This window comes from Poecilia mexicana, unplaced genomic scaffold, assembly GCF_051168715.1.
Source record: "Poecilia mexicana isolate PSO_F unplaced genomic scaffold, ASM5116871v1 scaffold_17, whole genome shotgun sequence".
Lineage (NCBI taxonomy): Eukaryota > Metazoa > Chordata > Actinopteri > Cyprinodontiformes > Poeciliidae > Poecilia > Poecilia mexicana.
Window position 1 is genome coordinate 20,107,501 of NW_028263386.1, and position 21,105 is coordinate 20,128,605.

Here is a 21,105-nt window from a genome sequence, read left to right on the forward strand (position 1 = left end):
CATGGTTCCAACTCACCAAATATAAAATAAACGACTAACTTTCATTAACGAATGGTACATTTGAGCAAATTACTAAAACGCGCATTTGTGTGTTTGTACATGTGTATGGTTGGCAGAGTTAGAATCACTAAGGATGTTGAAATCAGTCTATTTCCCCATTATATGTTAAACATCAGGAAGGAATTTCTTGCTGATGTGAAAAAATTGTATATCACACTTTTGACACTTGATTATTGGCGTACCTGGGAATCACCACCTGTTTATCTGATTATCTATGGGTTGTAGTGACCAGATTCACATCAGTCACTATAGTTAGGGCTGCAGGTTCTTTTTATAAGAGTTTGTAGTTCTGATTCTTTGTTAGAATTTGAGCCAAGCACAGGATAATATTTTCATCAGCTCCCATATCTGGTAGATTTGGTGGTTGCACAACTCGCTCTGTATAGGTTGTAAGGAACACCATCTGCACCAGCCATATGAAGTTCCCTGCAAACCCATATTTTTGGGTTTGGCAGGTATTGCTTCAGTCTTTACCTGCCTTGGAATGGGGCCATTTGTTCGTTGATGACCAGCTCTTCACCCTTTGGGACTGAAGTCAGTTTTGAGGATAAACAAACAATGAAATAATGGTTGTACAGTGGATCCTCATGTTTTCATTGGAAATGACCCCAACTTCTGAACCATGCACCCTTTGTCCATGAAATGACCTTGCATCCATCTCCTGTTGCTGTTAGTCAATAATAAAGTACATAAATTGGCTCTGATAATTATTTTTGTAATCAATTGAATATCATCACATTAGAATAATATTGTCTGCACAGAAGGGCCCTAACTGCGCAATGTTGCCCTGAGGCAACAAACAAAAAAACACAGTTTTTGCATATAAATAATTTAAAAAATTGTCTTGAAATGATCTATAATGCTTCTTTACATATTCACAGATATGAAAATATTTTTAGTTAGAGTGACCCAAATTTAAACATGAAGAAAAGTGATGTATAACTTACAGGTAGGAGGCAAGGTGTAGCATGCACCTTCGCTTCATGAAAAGGACTGCTGCTCTTCTAAATAAAAGGTCACATGGACCTCAATACCTATTTTATTTGGACAGAAATGTGTCTGGAGGTATTTTAAATCATCAAACCCCAAAAATAACACAAAGGAGCAACGTGAGGGACAGATTTGTGGTTTGTTGCCCGAGGGCAACGGTATGCCATAGAGGGTTAATATAATAATGGTGCATAATGCTGTCAACGATTACAAACCAGTGTTTGTATTCATCTTAATAAATGTGATCATGTTTCATATCGGACATACTTAAATCTCTGAACGTTTGGTCGTATTGTTGCATATTCAGACCCAGATTTAATTAGATTATTACATATTATGAAACTATTACAGAATGTGGCATTGCAGGGTTGCAAAAGACTTGAGACTAAGGCTGAGGTTTATCTTCCACTCCATCAGTGACACTAAATATACAGCCAAAGGTTCAGTGCAATGTCTTGGATTAAGACGTGTTCGTGTGTAAGAGGGGAACAGTCAAAGTTCAACTGAGAATCAGTGGAAAAACTGAAAATGTAAAGCTGGGAAGGCAGACGTCTAAGTTCCCAGCAGCTAGATGTCTGTAGGCGGGGCTAGAAGGTCCTGAATCAGGGGATCTCAATACTGATGCATGCCGCACTTTTCAGATTTCTCACTCTCTTTTTTTTCTTTTTTTTTTTGCTATCTAAAAGAAACAAGTTTCCATTTGCTTGCACTTTGCAACTGTAAAGTGTAAGAAATTTAATTTACAATTAAATTAAATTTAACTTAAATTTAATTTAACTCACACTTGGAACCTCTCCATTTCTTAACGTGAAAAGAAACGGAAAAAGTTCAAGTTTTGCACTTTTGTCGACGTCCGCGTCCTGCGTCCTCCTGTTTCGCTCGTTTCTGAGAAGATCTTTAGCTCGGCAGCTGTGAATTATGAACTGTTCACGCGCGCACGTCATTCAATCCCCAACTCATCAGCCAGCTCACAAGTCATACAAATTACAAGCGAGCGCTGCATGTGGGGTTTGACACGGAGCGGCAGAGAGTCGGGGAGAAGGAAAGAGTGAGACATGAAAGAGAAACTGAGGATGAGATTAGAAGAGGGGTTGAAGTAGAAGGATGGTGAGGGATGAGGGGCAAAAAGAAAGCGAGATGGAGAGACTGGTGTGGCCAGCCAAGCAGAAAAGGCTGTCAGTCTCTATAAACCATCTCCTCTGTCAGATTAGTATGAGAAGGCTTCTATTTCTCTTTTCTCTACTGTGTTTTTCTTCCCTCTCCTCTTGCATGATTCTCTCACTCCATTTCCTTCTTCATGTCTCTCTCTCCCTCTCTAAATCGCGTACACGACCGTTCCTGCTCTTCTTTCTGCTTGTCACATTATCTCTGATGTTTCTTTTTTAAACACGGGGCCCGCCCGTTTTTCTCTTCTCTTTTTGTTCTCCTGTTCAAAATTGGTCGGTGTGTATAAATAACCGAATTTCTCTGCAGCGGAGTGAGAATCAGTTTTTTTTTTTTTTTCTCCAAGACGGGATATGTCATTAGAAGTGATTAGTGATGATTAGCGTGTGAACGGGGCTCAGGCTGAAGAGGAGTGACAAGATGAAAGAGCGCAGAGTAGTTGAGGCTGAATTCAAACTCCTGGAGGTAATTATAATGGGCAGTTTTTACAATCTCTCTTATCCATTATCTCTGACAGTAATGTTTCATGACACTTCAGTCTCTTATGGTCCCTCTATGTGATTCCCATTGATTTTTCTCCCAAGTTGTCACTCTGCTGAAGGCAACATCGCCCATCCAGCCGAGCTCTGAGTTGGACTTTTTGTCCCAGATCGGTGAAGATCCACTAATGCGTCGCTCTGACTGTACGTGTCTTCTTTTTTTTTTTCCCTCCATAGTCCTATTCGATGAACGGCTTCAGTGACGAGGATTTCAACATCCCACCCATCACTCCGCCGACTCTGCCGGACCACATGCTGCCTCCTCACCTTCCTCACGACGCGTCCCCCAGACCGTACCAGCCCATGGAGCCGCCGCCGCCCAGCTCGGCCGCGGGGCACTACCAGCTGCCGGGCGCCGGCATGCCCGTCGGCCAGGACGGAGCCGCCGGGCTCAGCCAAGATGGCGAGACGTTCAGCCCAAACGGCGGGCCTATGACTAGCACACTTTCTGTGGTGAGTAGAACCTCATCCGCACACGGAGTTTTACTCTGTTGATGAGCGACATGGAAACTAATCAGAATATGTTTTGGATTTGCTTATAGCTGCAATAAAAATGATGGAAAAAAAGATTAAAAGCACAACGGTAATTAACCTACCTGTGTGTTTTTCTAACATAATTGGACGTACAGTCAAGTTCAATAAGTTAGAGTATTTTTAAAAATGGATTTGTTTCTTTTTACTCAATGCAGTAACTTGAGTAGTTCTGATGATTATCTGCTTGCATCTTTTGGAAAAATGACATTTAAGATTATAATATTGCACCACACACAGAAATGTGGGCTTATTGAAAGATATGCTATTTTCAAAAGGTACTCGTTGGATCATATTTTAATCTGTTGAATATATGTTTATATATGTTTATATATATTTGGTGACACAAATCCAGTAGCATCAACAGTCATGCAATAAAAACACTAAATTAAAGTAAAATGCATGCATATGCATTTCCGTGTATGACTGTAGCAGTTTTGACAAAGCTAAAAAAATTCAAGTAATATATCATATTTTCCAAACTCTAAGTCACTCTGGAGTGAAACTTGCGCCAGTCAAAACAATTTCTAATATATTTTCTGATATTTTATTGCTTTTATCCTTGTAATTTATGGTGAGGAATAAATTAGGTTACCCTGCATTTACCCACGTAAAATGGAAATAAAAAAAATAACATCAGCTGTACATGTTGAAAACATTGTTACTCAGCGTTTCGAAGGATGTTTGCCGCTCAGTCATGCAGTTTGGTTTTCTCCTGACGGTTGCAGTGGGAGGGAACAGGAGAGCAACTGCTGAATAATAAACAATATTTGCATTCATTTTGTGAGCAGCGTAGCAGAGCTGAACTAAATGTTCTTTAAAAAAACAAACAATTGTTTAATGCACAAGTGTGTGATAAATCAAAGATCATATGGTAAAATTTTCTTCTGAGTAAACCTTTAGATTAAAGCCAATCACATCTGAATGGATGAGACTTCTCTGTTCAACCTTACAAAACGTTATCTCTAAAAGCAAATTATGAAAATAATTGTATTTTCTATTTTGCTTGTTTTTTCGGGGGTTTTTTTTTAGAATAAAGACATATTTTCTAAATTCTTCTGCAGATGGTTTCCTAATTGGCTGCACAGATTATATCCTGTATATTTCCAGGATGTCTACAGAAGAAGACACACCTCAGATGTAGGAACAGGTTTTACTCTTTTTAAAATGAAACTTTCAAATTGTTGCCGTTTAGAAAAATCCACGCCCTCTCGACTGACCAGATTTGGATGAATTGTTGTGTTATTTATGCCTTTCTGAGGAGAATCTCCTCCTTCTATCCAAAGCCTGGCACTGTGATCATCTGTGCCTTCCAATCATGCTGAGAACCAAAAAGTTTGAGATTGTGACCTTGTTTCTCTTAATTGTCTCTGAAACAATTTCAATCTGTGATCGACTCAGACTGGCCGCCTGCTGCTCCCCCAACGCGCTTTAACACACAACAGACGCATTAGAGACGGCGATCGCTCTGTTTTGTGGTCAAACGTCCTTTGACTCCACTCATTAGAAGCTCAATGAGAATCCCAGCGAGTCGTCAGATGTAAGCCGACGGCCTCCAGCGATCTTAAACTGTATTCTCTTTACCGATTTTTTTTTTTTTTTTTTTTTTTAATTCAGCGTAGCAGCATGCAGCCTGGGGGGAGCGCTGTTCTGTTTGAAAGCCGATGACAGCAGCCGCTCCGTCTGACATTTGCTTCGTATTTTAAGTCTTCGTTTCACGGTAAAGTGAAAATCTTGCTTTTAGTGGTGACATTCAGGCTGCAACAGCCTTTGTCATACAGTAAAGAAATGAAAGCTACGCCCGAGACTTCTCTGTCATTGAAACCGGCTGCTCAGATCAGAGTCGCAGGTTTACAAAGTCAGTAATAAAGATTGCTCCTGTTTTTATGAAGAATGAAACTTCTCACCTCCCACTCGTGATCTTTCAGTTCTTGACTCTTGTTTCCTTGATCTCTATATTGAATGTGGCTGCTGCAATATTGGGGACTCGGCTTGAGAAACACAAGAAGTTGGTGTGAGAGCGGCTGCGAAACACAACAACAGTTTTTAAAATGAAATTGTAGACATTTCTGCTGTTTGGGTTTCATCAGCTCGTCTTGCAGCAGAGTTGATTGTTTGAGAGAGAGGTTTTATTTTACATTCTCAGTCCTACTTTCTCTCTGTCTGCTTCGGTCTCTAGACCCCACTGTTATATTTTCATACATTTACTGCCAGCCCATGAATTATTGTTGCCTAGCAGCCATGCCGAGCTCAGCCTAATCGGTGTGGGTAGAAAGAGTCAAATCAAAGAGAGTGTGTGTGTGTGTGTGTGTGTGTGTGTGTGTGTGTGTGTGTGTGTGTGTGTGTGTGTGTGTGTGTGCGTGTGTGCGTGTGTGTTATTCCTACAGGAGCAAGAGTATTCAGTTGTAGTTAATACAGAAATGTTGGCTTCACTTGTTTTTATTATTTTGCCGCTGCTGTAATGATTACTTTACAGCTTTCTGTAGTTTTGTCCTGGCAAGTTTGATGTAATAAATCCTAGTTTATCGCTTCTGACTCGGATATTTTCCTAAGTCACAAAAAAAAAAAAATAAATAAACTACAAAAGAAAACCCATATGCAGCTTCCTTATTTCTTCATCTGCTTGGAAAAAAATGTTTCAATGGAAATATAAATGTGTAAGTTAAGAAATATAAACAAAAGTAGATCATCTCTCTGAAGAAAATAATTTAAAAAAACTAATAATAATAATTTACCTTCTTAAGGCCTTTTTTTTTGCTTTTCAAACAGTATTTGAAATTGACAAAAAGTAATTTTTCGCGGCTTGCGACTAAAGTATTTCCGTATATTGTGAGCCAGAATTATAATCTAAATCTCTTGCTGAGTAAATTTTCAGTATGTATATATACATCCAGATCAGAGTTTTATTAGCGGAGCCCCTAAATAATAACGTAATTCAACGAGGATTTCAACATAATAATGGTTTATTGCCTCGCTGAAGCATTAAACATTAATCCTCTGCCACAAGATACTAGCGGTATTAGATGTCACTAGGCCTGTCACGACTGCAAATTGTGCTGGCCGATAAATTGTCCAAGAAGTTATTGCAATAAGCAATAACATCTTGAAACCATTTTATATAATAAATAGTGCACCATTTATTAATCTTTAATTAATCTTTAATTTCCAAGGAATATTTACCATTGGAACTGGAAAACATTTTAAATATCCAAAATAAAGTAACAAAACAATAATGTGCAATCCAAATTTCATGAAAAAAAAAAAAATCAGTCAGCTTAGACAGGGAAAACAGTGGCAGGTAGTGCAAACTAACTTGCACTGTTTCTCAAAATGCCGACTTTTCAATAATATTAAAGCAGAGCATCTCTTTAGCAATTGTTGTCCAAATAGAAATTGAGTTCATTTTAAGTAATTATGCGATTAATTGATTGATTGCTAATTGTGTCAGGCTTATATGTCACTATTTTAAATATGATTTTTAATCATTACAAAATGTAGAATATAAAATATCCTCTGACGATGTGGAACATCATGTAGAAAATCTAAAAAAAAAAAAAAAAAAAAAAAAAGCAAATTGTATTCCTTATGTTCTCATGTTTACCTATCATTGTTTCATTGCATTATTTTTCCTCCTCTTAGTTATTGATTATATTGCAAAAGTAGATAGGAGGGTGATTTGTTTTTATTATTATTACTACCATTTTAATCGCATATTTATCCTTTTTTATATATATATATAAGTGTGTCAGTAGAAACCCCCCTCGGTTGCCGTTCCACTGCTGAATCATTTGAACTGCGCATCTCGTTTCACTGAATACATTCAATTTGTGCTGTTTTTAAGTTACGTTTAAGTTCAGAATATCTGCTTCTGTTCTCATGCGTCCACATGTGACAAATTCACGGCCTTTTCAGTGAAAGCAAGAGCGCGTTCTCATATTGAAATTCTGTCTCAAACCACACATTTTGTAACAATGTACGGCCACCGTTTGCTCCCAGAGCTTTTACCCCGACGTGACTCAGTCATTACCCATCAGGGGTTCTCCCGTCACCTCCCCAACCCTCCGGTCTCCTCAAAGGGGAAATCTAACAGGTTTTTCCATCGATTATTCCTTTAGGTCGACAGGGAGGTTCAATTCTATATCATTTCACCCTGCATTTTTGTTCAAATCGATAATATATTTAACCACAAAAATATACTTTAGAAATGATTTTAGCCTCTGCAGCAAATGTCCTACGACTTCAGTGAATATGTGAATGCTTTGTTTTTGTTGTCAATATTTTTCGACATTTCCTTTCTCAATAATTTAACCCGTGTGACAAATGAATGTTTTTCTCGATGAGGCCAAACCACAGATACTATTCTGTGCTATTTCCATCAGCATTCGCAGCAGCCTAAAACCTTGTCCCATGTTCGAGAAATGTCACCCTGCGTTTCATCTGAATACCACAGCGGCAGCGTTCGGCGGCCACTGCCAGTAACCGAGTTCAGGTAGCGTGTTCCCAAGGCGGGGGGGGGGGCACAGCCCGCCACATCCGTCATTATTCAATGCTTATACCGAAAGGAAACTCTAAATAGACGCCATCATCCATTATTTGTGGTGATGAATGCTCCCACACCAAGGCTGACGGCGTTAACTTTTGTTTTCCTGAGAAGTGGACAGAGTCTCGCTACAGACTGACTCAAATTGAGATTGTTCGACTTCACACGATGCTATTTAAAACTGTGCTGAAGGGCGAACGGATTCTAGTCAAAGTTCACGGCAAAACATGTTTTCCATTTGACCGGTTTGTGCTTTAGAATATAATAAGTAAGCAGTAAAAAGGGTCTGGAGAAGACTGTAATCATAGTTTACGTTTTGGATGGCCGTTATTTTACAGATTAGATGCAACAGACCGACACAAATGTTGTGGAGCATCAAAAATTATACAGGTTTGTGAAAACTGTGGTGTCATACATTCTCTACAATTACACTGGGTGTAACTCTCCCAACTTTGCACACCCATAGACTGTTTTTTTTCCCTGTTTAGATGTAAAATTAAAAAAATAAGTTTTATATCCTAACCCCGCTTTTCCATCTCCACATCTTCTCGCTGACCTGTCTGTGTCTTCTTGATGTTTTTGTTCACAAATGTCCTCTATCAACATAGAGCCACTCAGAGAAGCTGCATTTATATTAAATTGCACACAAGTCGATCTGATGTCAAATACAAAGAAGCTCAATAATAAAAGAGTGCGTACTTTTGCAGCTAAAGGTATGAACTTTGGTTACTACGATGTATATTTACGACTTCTGATTTTAGCTTGTAACCTTTCGGAGTCAGTAAAAGATTATGCTGTAAAATCGCTGCATAATTAGTAGTTGTTTTTTTTCTTTATTATTTTTGGTAACACTAGATGAATTCATAACTAGAGAAATGAAGTAATTTCACCCACAACAGCTGTGGAGCAGTTCACTCATCCGCTTAATTGTATAATCTAGCCATAAATCCAAGCATTATCTGCTGCAGCTATTAAATCAAACATTGTCATTGTTGTGCTTTTGTTTAACATCAGTGAAAACCCGACGTGTTGCTTTTAAGAGGACCATTTCCCATAAGTCCTCATTTCTTTGCGGTGACGTCAAACCTCATGTATGTTTAACTCCCGTGTTGATTTTATGACACTGGTGCATTTTATCTAGCAAAACTGCTGCAATATTACCAAATTATGACCTTCGTCTTATTTGGAATCATTATAAAAGGTTTATTTATAGTTTCACAGGCATATAAACCAGTTCAAGCCTGTTGCTTTTTTCATTTTTCCCCAGGATTTATTTAAGGTGCCATCCAATTTTGTTGAAACCTTTTGTTTTAAAAGCCAATAAAGCATTATGCATTCATGACACAGGTGTGACAGTAAAAGTGAGAACTGGGCTGTCTGGTTACTTTACATCCCGCAGTAAACATCTTTCTGATAAATTACCTCGGCCTCGGGGGCGCGGAGAATAAACTTGTCCGTATTTGTTCAGTCTGCACCTGCGGACTCGGCGTCTCCTCCAGACACGTCGCCACTTCTGTGGAGTGTGGCAAATAGGGTTTAAAAAGCCCTATTGATGTACTTACACATGAGTGGGAAAATGGGAATTGATGTTTTAAATGACTTCTCATCCTGGCTTTACCTCAGACCTGTATTTCCTGTTGCCACGGTTACTATCAGATTTCATTATTAGCGAATCCTGGTCGGCTGCACAGACCCCGGCAAGCAGAGGCGGACGGTTCAGAGTTGGGTCTGTTACATGATGAGCATGTTATGCACCTCTGACTCTCCTTCAGCGCGGCACAGAATCTGAGATCTAGGCCAGATTTAAAGCAAACCGGGAAAGGTTTGTGTGACACTTGAGGAGGATTTGATTCACTTTTTTTTTTTTTTATAACAATTTATAACCAAAAACATGAGAACTTATCAACAAGTCCTGCATGCTTTTGTGTCTGTTACTGTGTTTTGATTTCTACTGACAGCAAACAAAGACAAAAGCTGTGACTCGTTTGCCTTCACGGCTTTATTAAAAACCAAGAAAGTCTCAAAAAGCATTTCAGTGTTTTTGCATTTTGCGCGTTCTTTGACTTTAGTAAGCTTTACAACCCAATTTAAGAGGTTACTAGCTGCTGATTTATTCATATATTGGAGTTATGTGTATAATCTATATGCAAAGAAAACCAAATGAGATAACTCATTTTTTGATATTAACAATAAGATAATACCTATTTGCAATCATTTTGATTTTATGTAATATAATTTAGTTGTTGGCTCTTTAGCACAGTAATTTGATCATGCTACTTGCATTTCATTAAACTGTTAGATAAGTATTTACCTCTTCTTACTCTGTTTCAAACAGAAAAGTAGTGGTAAGGTGATTATTTTATTTAAAAAAATAGTTTTAAATAAATAATTAGTAAAAATTGGGTAAAAGGGTAACATCATTTATTTACTTATTGTTTTCCTCCTACTTTTTTTGTACAGTTATTAACACACATCTTTTACAGACTACAGCCATAAAAAAACAAATGGCTTGTTATATTTTGTTAATGCTGAGTAACTTCCACGGCTTTGCTGAGAAAAATCATTGCCACATCCTGATGCTGCCACCGCCATGAGTCACTGTGGGGACGGCATTGGCAGGGCACGCAATCACACAGTCGTGTGAAAACAAAACTTTTTGTCGACAGTGTTCTAATTTTCTTTACTTTTGTTCTCGGCAGGTTAAAAAAAACCAAAACAAATATGTTCTTGGGGATAACGAGGTTTATCTCGCTCTTGATCAGCAGCGTTAGTTTACCACAACACCTCAACACAATAGTTCAGTTCTGGTGTCATCTGATAAGAGAACCTTCTTCAGTTTCACTCAGCTTGACTCTATTTACCGACCAGGTGACTTTGAAATGCTGTTTGTTGCTGTTTTATTTAAGGGTGAGTTGAAATGCACATCGCAGCCCCGTTTCCTTTTCCTTTCTGTCGCATAGAAACCTCATAAAACGCTCTAAAACTTGTGGCGCTGCGACCAAAACTTAACTTAAAGGGCGTGAATGCTTTCTCAAGGCCTCGTAGACGTAATAATCGTCTCTCGTTATCACTTCCTGTCTTTGCTCAGATGCAGCAGATGGTGAACTCGGACTCTCGATTCGCCAGCAGCCAGCAGCCAATCAAAGCGGCGCTCGGACCCAGGAGCCAATCGGGCCTGAGCCAGCAAAACCAGCTGTCCACAATCAACCAATCCCAACTGGGGATGAATGGGAACCCTGTTCCCCATAACTCCCCTTCACCTCCTGGAAGTAAATCTACCACCCCGTCTCCTCCCAGCTCCGCCCACGAGGACGACAACGACGATGGACTCAGGGTAAAAAAAAAAAACACACAAAACACAAAACAAATCTCACACACACTCCTCAGAAGCAGAGAAACCGCTGGAGGTGTGAGTCATTTCATAATATCTCAATGAGCTGTGAACAGTGAGACATGTAACCACCATTTTTTATTATGCTGTAGTGTGTGTGTGCGTGTGTGTGTGTGTGTGTGTAGGCAGAAGGGACTTATGATGTTATGTGTCATAACAGACTCATTCTGTCTGCATATCAACTAGATAGAAATCAGCTCCCTTACTGTTCGCTGTCTCACATGGAAACAAGCTCGCTGCACCCAACCGACTCTTCATATTCTGGAGAAATGAAACCATTACCACTGAAGAATATCGAGCAATTTTTTTTCAGCAGCTGTAAAATGGTAAAAACATAAAATAAGGGATACTTACCTCGTGACTCATGGGAAATAAAAGCAAGCGCTCTTAAACACCTAAACTCAGGCAGCTTCTCCTACACATTTACATATCGGTATTGAACCGGTGGCATCAACACTGGAGTTCACCGACTTCCTCGCAGCAACCCATTCTTTCACAAATTTTTATAAAAACAATGTTTGCTTGCAAAGAGGCTGAATTTCACACCTTTGTAGCCAGTTTCTGGTACAAATTGTTCTGACCTTCTTTGAAAAAAAAAAAACAACCTCTACTTACTCATCTAGTGTGTTTATTTGCACCAGAGGTGATGTCACACTGTGTGTATAATCAAAGTCGCTGTAAACCGGGGTTTTTGCTATTTTAAAACATATAGTGGTTGACATCTGCGGTCTTTAGCACCTCATGTTGGCAATTAGCATGCTTATTAGCACAACTCTTGCAGCTTTAGTAAATATAAACTTATTTCAATATGTTGTGTCAAACTCAAGGCCTATAGGGGCCAAATCCAACTAGCTGCAGCTTTCTTTAAAACTTGATTTTAAGAAGTACTGATCAAGTGCAGAGACGGCTATTTGTTAATATTTTAGCAGTTTGTTAATTGATTTTTCCGATGCATTCTGCCACAGCTAGCCCTTTGAGGATATTCGTGATCTTGCTATGGCCCAAATGAAAATGAGTTTGACACCTCTGGCTTATTAGAGCAAGTAGATTCTCATCTCACCTATGAGACTTCCAAAAATGTCAAAATCCAAATAATTTCACAAGAGGGGTTTGAAAACTGCTGCAGCAGGGAAAGTGTCGTTTTAGATTCTTCTCAAACTTCACTTTTAGGGACCTGAAAACAGGAAACTTTGTCCTTGTAGCCGTAACAACGTCTTCACCACTGAGTGTTGTTGTTCAGTCAAATATTAGGGCTTAGTTAGGTGTGTTTACTGACACAACAACAAACATTAACAAACAAACTCTGATAAACAGCTAGCTTCTCTCTGCATCTCTAATTACAATTTATTAATTTACCAATGAACTTAAGGATAATTTGCTTAACCCACAGAGTATTTCGGGGTTCTTTCCAGTCCCTTCAAGGTTCTTTACTCTATATGTATGTTTTTAAAAATGCATGCAGACTTAAAGTGAAGGTGAACTCCAGCCACATCAAGTTTTTCCCTCTTCATTTTAAAGCTGCAGTTTATGGTGAAGTGTTGCAACTAGTGAACCTTTCCGTGCCACTCAGAGGAAAAGCCACAGTGTCACTGCACTCTGACACTAATACCATGTCGTAAAAGGTAACTCTATATGAGTAACGTAACCTCGATCCAATAAAAGCCGAAGTTCTTGTATAACAAACTACCAAGTGTTTTGCGAGCTGTTGAAACTCGTAAGTCAGGCTCAAAACAGAAGCGTCATTCTTACCATATAATCACACCTTGCATGCACGCATTTTTAATGTTTAAAGAAAAAAGATGAGATAAGTGTTGCTTGTGATTTCCTAACAGCTTCTTGAAATAATAGATGAACCAGTTAATGGAGTCAGTCACAATTATTTCCTGGGGATATTAAAAGTTGTGGATTTTGAACCATTTTGTATGAATTCATTAACAAAAGGCTTATTCTGTCACATAAAATCTAACCATCGTTTATTAAATGTTGAAAAATGTGTCCCTTGTGTTTTTGCCACTTTTCAGAAGCTTAAGCTATTCTGGTGTGAACTTTAAAATGGCCTGTTTGGCTAATTAACAAGAGAAGATAAACACAGCCTGTTTTTATCTGTTTTATCAACCAGCTACACAATGGCGCTCTGTCAGAAAGTTTGGTGTTGCAATGATGATTTGTGCCGAGGACGTAGTTAATTAACGACAGTATTAAGCTTTTGGTTTATGGGGAAATGAAAGATGTGACTGCGACAGAAATGTCTTAAATTTAAGGGTGAAACAGAGTGTGATGAATTACAAAACTAGACTAAATGAAACTGGGGAGTATTCATACAGAGTTGAATAATGTAAGAACCGGGTTTCAGTCTTAAGATATCAGACATTGCAATAAATTCCTTCATTTTTTTACAGAAGTGCTCTGGCAACATTCGTTCTTTCCATTATTTCCAGTTTTGGCTAAGCAGTTGCAGTAATTTCAACGCTGTGGCAAAACTACAAACCTACGTCCAGCGTTCTCTGCAAACCTGCAGGATTTCTGCAGCTGAAGCTGGCTTCCTGTGTGTTTAGATGTTTATAATCAAAACCCTCCTGTGACGTTTTCCACTAGTAGCTTCTTCCTCATGGGAAACTGTAGATCTCCCTATAATGTAGAAGGACATTGATTTGTTGCAAACTAAATCAATACACATGCCAGCAGCAAAACACTCCCGTCTCGGTTGACAAAGTTATGTTTAAGTTGCAAAAGCTATCATCACGTCATTAGTTTTAGTTTTTTTAAAAAAAAATTTTAACTAATGTAGGTTTCAATTTTAACCCCCCAAAAAAGTCAAAAATGTTGCTGATACTCCCAGAGACCCTGGAGAGAAAAAAAGTAAAAGAAAAAAAGGAATAAAAATGTTATGTTATGTTATGTTGTTATGTTATGTTATACAAAATTATGGAATGCTAAATGGCAACAAAAACAACAACCCAGGAACAATAATTATGCAGGGCTTTAGATTTTCTGATTCCAACTTTAGAAAAATGATATTTATTGGGTCTGTAAAGCGTTCTTTATGCTAATAAAGTGTTTCTGAGATTAAGTGCAGTCTATTTGTTGCTGACATGACACTTTAGCTGTGATATCATGGAAATGTTCGCTGATCAAGAGGGAATAAAATTGTACCCAATGTGAATTGCTTGAGCACTTCTGCTGACTAGACGGGATTTTCCCCTTGATTCATCATCACTGCTGACTAATAGCATCAAACTGATACAGCAGAGGTCACAGGAAAGGTCATGCTAACAGAACAAAAAGCATATTAATTATTTTGTTACATTTTTGTTTAACTTTAATTTCGTTATTCTATTTTCTGGTGAATTTCTGCCCTCTTGTCCGGACACCTGATAACCGTCAGTCTGTTTCTTCTCGGCAGGGGGAAAAGCGACCTGCTGCAGTGGACATCTCGAAGAAACCCAAAACACCAAAGAAGAAGAAGCGAAAGGACCCCAACGAGCCGGTGAAGCCAGTGTCGGCCTACGCCTTGTTCTTCAGGGACACCCAGGCCAACATCAAGGCTCAGAACCCCAACGCCACCTTCGGAGAGGTGTCAAAGATCGTGGCCTCCATGTGGGACGGCCTGGGAGAGGAGCAGAAACAGGTAGAGCTGGACTAAACCACCTAGCAAAGAACTGGATTCACTTACACATCAAAGTAAAACAAGCTTCAGTGTTTTCAGATTTTTCTTTATATTGATGTATTTATTATTACACCATTATTCTTTAATTACTTTTTTTGGTTTTGATGGTTTTAACTCTGTTAGCCTGCCTTTAATTTCCGCTCCAGTCGGGTATAATAGCTTCAGTCAGAGGCTCCTTCAAATTCACTGTAACACAGACTGCTACGGGAGATCTTTCTTGCCAACAGCCACCGACATCTACAGTAACTCTTTGAAGAATTTGAGTAACAACAATATTTAATTTCCTTTTTGGAAAAAAGCATTTTGGAATTGAATTGGATAGCCACTGCAATAATAATTAACAATACAATTTTAATCAGAATACTTTTTTTCTTCCGTTTACTCTGAAATGTTTATATTCTATATGGACCTCAAAAAATGTCTAAATTCAAGTTATCATTGTACTGTTTTATAACAAATTGTGAATGCACCAGTTGACATTCAGCTCTCGTCTTAAATGAATATAACCTAACGTTAGATATGGAAGTTTAAGATAAGATATAAAACCGTCAAAATTCAAACAATAATCTATGTTTTAGAATAAAACATAGATTATTGTGTTTTAACATCAACCTCCCTGTGGGACTAGAGATGCAGATTAGCGGCTGTAATCTAATATGTTTACATGTAAATGTTCGTTAATATCTATTGTTGATAGATTGCCGAACTTCAACTTGAACTTTGGTAATTCCCAGTCCCTGTTTGAAAGATTTCTTACCAACATCATATGCTGTTGGACCGCTGCTACTCAAATGTTTCTGAAGCTGCTTGATACTTTTCTTGTGTCTGCATTTGTGCCTTATACAACCGCCAGCATCAATGTGAGAGAAAACATGTTTATCCTATTCAGTCAAACCATGAAAGGGAAACAAATGCGTGAGGTGGGAAATGAGCAGCGACATGATGTTTGTGACAGGAATCAACAGTTTTACAAAAAAAAAAAACATAAACTACAACAGTACCAGTGGGACTGCCAGTCATCGCTGCACAGGCAAAGCTCCTCTAAGTGACACGCCAGCTGAATTGAAAGCGTCGAGAATCAAAGAACTGCAGAGGGTGTTTTGGGAATGCATAATTAAAGTAATCTGTTATTAACGTGTCAGTTTAACGAAATAAGCCCTTTGATGTTTAAACAAGAGTATTATGTCATTGTGGTGAATGAAGCCAATTGTAATTCTGATATGTACAGCTGTAGCTCAGTTAAAGCTGTCTGTGATGTTAATGCAATGAACTGGGTCTCATTGTTATGGTGGATGCTTGTGTTTCAGGTGTACAAGAAGAGGACAGAAACGGCTAAGAAGGAATATCTGAAACAGCTGGCTGCCTACAGAGCCAGCCTTGTCTCACAGGTAATACACCCATTCGTTTACTCACATCTGTGGCTAATTTCCAGTCTCCATTTCGTTTTTCATGCATCTGAGCCGTTTCAAGAACCTCTTGACTGTTGAGTCACAACTGACGAGCGCTGCACCGTTACCTAGCAACCCCAGCCGAAGCTAGCCTCTCACCTAGCAACTCATGGAGCTGCAGCACGTTTGGTCAGCTGGTTTTACCACTGTATGCACCGTACAACGGCTGCTGGAAAAGACAAGTGTTTTGTTGTTCACTTACCATCCAGAAACCACTTGCTGCATTCTTTCCGGTTGTGCAGGAGGCTCCACTTCTGCTTTTCAGAGATGGACAGTTGTATAATTGTGCATTTGTTTGCAGACATTTTCATGTGTGAGAGGAAACGTTGAGTTGAGGAGGGTGCGGCCAGCAGCAGCTCATTTGGATTTAAAGTGATAGAGCCTTAAAATAGTTCACTCTGATAGGAGCTCAAAATAAGCCAACTAAAATCTCATTACCTAAGAATGATTGTGTGACAAATGTCATGAGCACGTTTTGTGTAGCCCACAGACCCATGCTTACCTGTTCAAGTGTGACATAAATCTTTCTGTTTTCTTTCCTGCAGAGTTACAGCGACCCCTCCGAGATGAAAGCCCCTCACTCTGCCTCCAACTCCTCCCCCTCACCTACCTCAATGTTCACACCCAAACCCTCAGTGTATCCCGGCCACCCAGGTCCGCACGCTTCCCCCAGCTCAATCTCCTCCCACCCCCACTCTCTCCCGTCCCACCAGCACCCGGGCATGTACATGTCGTACCCACACCCCTCTCACTCCTCCAGCCCCGGCCTCGGCCCGCACATACCCTCTCCCCACCACCAGATCCATCCCCAACTTCAGGCTCTGTCCTCCAGAGGGACGGTGCCGCGGGCCAGCGTCCCCCACCAGGGAGCCCTGTCCCTGGGGAATGTGGCAGCAGCCTCTACCCCTCCTCTCCAGGTCAGCCCCCCCCTCCATAGTCAGGCGCACCTGGGCGGCCTGCACAGCCCGCACCATCAGCACCAGCATCTCGGTGGACACTCTCTGGGAATGACACACTCCCCTGCAATCACACAGGTCAGGCCCACTGAACGTGTCGTTTTGTCGTTTTGTTTAATCAATTATCCTGTTATTTAAATTTCACTAGTTGTGTTTGTTAATAGTATCGGTTAAAAGCTGCAGATGTCGTTTTTGAATTGCTGATGAGGTTTGGGGGAAAAACTCGCTGACAGTCAGATCTATCTGAAATTAAAAACGTTGCATGAATACTGTAGAGACCTCTATGTGCACCGCACTTCTTAAACTTAATCCCTTCATGACCCGTTTACCACCATGCAGAGTTTCTGTTGTGACTAAAACTAAAACGAGAACTGAAAAGTGCTCAAGCGATAATCTGCCATATGACCGTGTCATTTTTGGAGGAAATCAAAAATGAATTAAATAGAGATGATGCCTTTTTGAATCCAATAAGACTCGTGACACACAGTGGTTGAAATACAAAAAAAGATAATTCGGGGAATTTTTCCTGCAAAATGTTTAGCCTTTCTGTTACTCCCTCTAAGTCTTGCTCTCTCTCACAGACAGAACTGTCATAGATCTTTTTTTTTTTTTCTTTTCAGATATTGTCTTGCATCTCTGCGATTCCTACTTTTAAATGCCTCGCTGATACTAAAACCTGAGTTTTCTTCGCCCACCCAATAAAACGAAATGCTGTGGAAATATTTTTCTGCATACGTGTTAGACGTATTCACACAATGACCCATTTAACCCAGTGCCGAGTTTCTGTCATGATTAAAACTAGAACGAGAAGTGAAAACGCACAATAAAAACCTGCCCTTTGACCAGGCATTCAATGCGCCTTCAAACAGAGGCGCAACAATTAATTAGTAAAAGATCGAAATGAGACGATTTCAGTTTGATCAGCTCCATAATCGGAGACTGAAAAATACTTTTTTTTTTTGGTCTTTTTTATCAAAACTAAAAACTTCTACTGTTTATGTTGTGTAAGTGCACAAAAAAAAAATGGGTAACTTGATGAACTTTTACAAATTTAATAGAAATCAGGTAAAGGCTTGTGACACGAAGTACACTTTCATGAAGATAATTTTGAAATAGCCTAATTTTTGGTTAGAACTGGACTGGACCGTTTATCACAAACCTGCAGGACATTTTGTCTTTTTTTCATGTGGCATCGTCATCGTCAGAGATACAGGTTTGGTTTTAGCGGGTCAGATCAAATAGCTATCCAGAAACCGTTAATGACGTAACAGTGAATCTTAGAGAAAAGAAAACCTCGATGTTAGTCATAAAGGGCGATTTGGTAGCAGTAAAGCTGAAGGTGTTGGAGCCACCATCAAAAAACAAGCATCGTTACTCTGAGCATCTTCCTTTCCATCACCGTTCTCTGTTTCCATCATTCTTGCTTAATTAAGACTTTTTGAGACGGGCATTCCTTTAAAGAGGAGCCCTGTGTTCACACGGTGGCACAGATGCATTTTTACTCAGCAGCCGCAATGAGAACACTTTGTTTTTCTGGGTCAGGTCTTGTTACATTTCTGCTCGAACATCTTAGCAAATTTTTACTGTCGAAAAAACTCTTGAAAATGGCAAATAGTTTTGGTTTGAAAAAACCTCGTCCTGGTGCGACCAAGCTGGAGATGCGTCCTGTTGTTGCCTTACAGGAAAAATAAGCAAATTGTTGCTTTGATTTGCATTTTGTGGAGATAAATAAGAAAACAGGAATCGAAGTAATGGAAGAAAATGGATCAATGCGTCAAGAATGTAGAGCTCCGCATTAGTTATGGGGCTCTGATGGTGACATGAACAGGTCCTGGGTGCTGTGTGGAGGAGCCTGGTAGCATCATTCATAACTCATGACCTCCTCCCTCCCCTCCCCCCCACACACACACATCTGCATTGTTTAGTCAGAGAAATCACCCTGGCATCAGCACAAGACTATAACCTCATGATGCATTCAGTGGACTGGCAGGACGTCTTGAAGAAAATGTGTCTTTCATCCTGCTACTACTCTGACTTCTCTGTACTCACAACTTTTAAAGAGGGCACACACCTCCAAATTGCATAGACTTGCTAACCGAATGAATATGTGAGCTTAACAGGCTATGCTTCAAATGGAAAACGTGTTTATCAGCCTCTTAGAGTGAAGGCCTGGCATCATATTTAGGGATTAGAGGAGGATGATGGAGGAGACTCATAGGGTTTATAAAACAGTTCTACAAGAGTAGCAACAAAATGCGTAAAAGTAGCGACTTCAAGGTTCAATCGTTTGGTGATATCATCTCAAAGTGGTCGGCGAAAAAACACAGATTGTGGATTTTGTTCTATTGCCATTGGATTTTTCATCCCGGTGGTTTTACTACCTCAGTCGATATCTTATCAGTCGTTGGAGGTGGACAACCCTTCCATTGTGAGAAAAATCTTAGTTCAGATAATAAATCAGTGCAGGTAGTGTCGTGGTAGGACTGCCAGGAACACAGATCTGGAAAATCTTACCCATTTGGTAAGTATTAAGAGCGGAGAAGCACAATTATTACCTTGACTTTGGAGTTTTACAGGTTTGCCAAATTAAAAGGTCATGGAGGCTGTAGGGTGAGCTTAGTCTGGAGTAATTGGGACCTTGAAGCACCAATATTGTTGGTAATTAGCATTTTTCTCTTTTTGGCTTCGGTTTTGTGTTGCCAGTGAAAAGAAAAACATGATTGTGGCAGTGTTTGGGTTTCGCTTCATCTGATCTTTTGCTCAGACATCAACATTTCCTATTTCCTTGCAAGTCAGTCAGTTTCTTTGATATCTTATCAGTGATTATTTTGGGATAATTAAAAGATTTCATCCTAATAAAGACGGTTTCAAGAAGATAACCTTACCGTATGTCACATTAAGAACTGAAACACACTGAGTCTTTCTTCCAGTTGGACCAACTTTATCATTCTCTTTAAAATCCCTGATTCTCATAATCTCCCATCACTCCTAGGTTTTAGAAAAAGAGTAAATAAAAAAAAGAAGAAGAAAACACAGGGAAAAACGAGAAGAGACAGTGACCGAGTTCCAAACTATTTTTTTTATGTTTTTTTCTGGGTGAAGAGTGAGAGCTGATGGGGGAAGGGAGGGAGGGAGAGACAAAGGAGGCAGATGGGGTCTTTGTGAAGGAGTAAAGGAGAAGAATTTGCTCGACAATAGATGAATAGGTGAGGTAGAGGAGGAGAGGGGGACGGGAGCTGGGGGAGAACTCAACCACCTGCTGTCCTCCCCTTTCTCCTCTTTCACTCACAACGCTCAGATTAACTTCCCTTTCACTCCCTCTTCTTCTCCTCCCTGCACAAACGCTCACATCTGCACGTTGTTGTTGCACACCCTCGTTTCTCCGTCCCCATTTCTCCTGAGTGTCCTCAGGTTGGAGAAATGTTCACCTCCTTCTCCGTCTCCTGCTCCACCTCCTGCGTTTTCATCCTCCCTTTTACTCCGCCCACCTCCTTCACATATGATGCAATCCGCAAGACGCTCAAGCCTCACTAATTGCCGCTGATGAACCTGTGATTGATTTGACATCTTTTCACTTCGCTTACGTTGCGAACGTTTACGTCCCAGTTCATCTAGAAGCCTCTTTTCTGAATCGGAAGGTTTTTAAGACCCGCTGATATAAAACTTCAGCTATCTATGAACTAATTCAGGCTGAAGAAGATGATGAACACCTGCTCAAAGATGCAAAAAAATATATAAAAAGTATAAAAAACATGGCATGTATTCACGTTTAGCTCTGTTGACTCTGATGCAACTAGATAAAATCTGGTGAAAACAAAT

The 21,105-nt window shown here is 39.7% G+C and overlaps 1 protein-coding gene and 1 long non-coding RNA gene across 3 annotated transcripts in view; both read left to right on the forward strand.

Moving 5' to 3' along the window:
• The window catches only part of LOC148154805 (uncharacterized), a 3,552-nt gene extending 1,456 nt beyond the window's left edge, over positions 1–2,096 (forward strand). Inside the window, exon 2 of the long non-coding RNA XR_015765949.1 lies at positions 1,222–2,096. This is a non-coding gene — a long non-coding RNA (uncharacterized LOC148154805). The remainder of the gene's footprint in view (positions 1–1,221) is intronic.
• Positions 1–21,105, forward strand: part of tox (thymocyte selection-associated high mobility group box) — a 55,468-nt gene that overhangs the window by 31,436 nt on the left and 2,927 nt on the right. For both annotated transcript variants that reach the window (XM_014987034.2, XM_014987033.2), the window contains exons 4-8: positions 2,931–3,206; positions 10,913–11,158; positions 14,619–14,843; positions 16,190–16,270; positions 16,876–17,364. In XM_014987034.2, the coding sequence (XP_014842520.2) occupies positions 2,931–3,206; positions 10,913–11,158; positions 14,619–14,843; positions 16,190–16,270; positions 16,876–17,364 (1,317 nt within the window). The remainder of the gene's footprint in view (positions 1–2,930; positions 3,207–10,912; positions 11,159–14,618; positions 14,844–16,189; positions 16,271–16,875; positions 17,365–21,105) is intronic.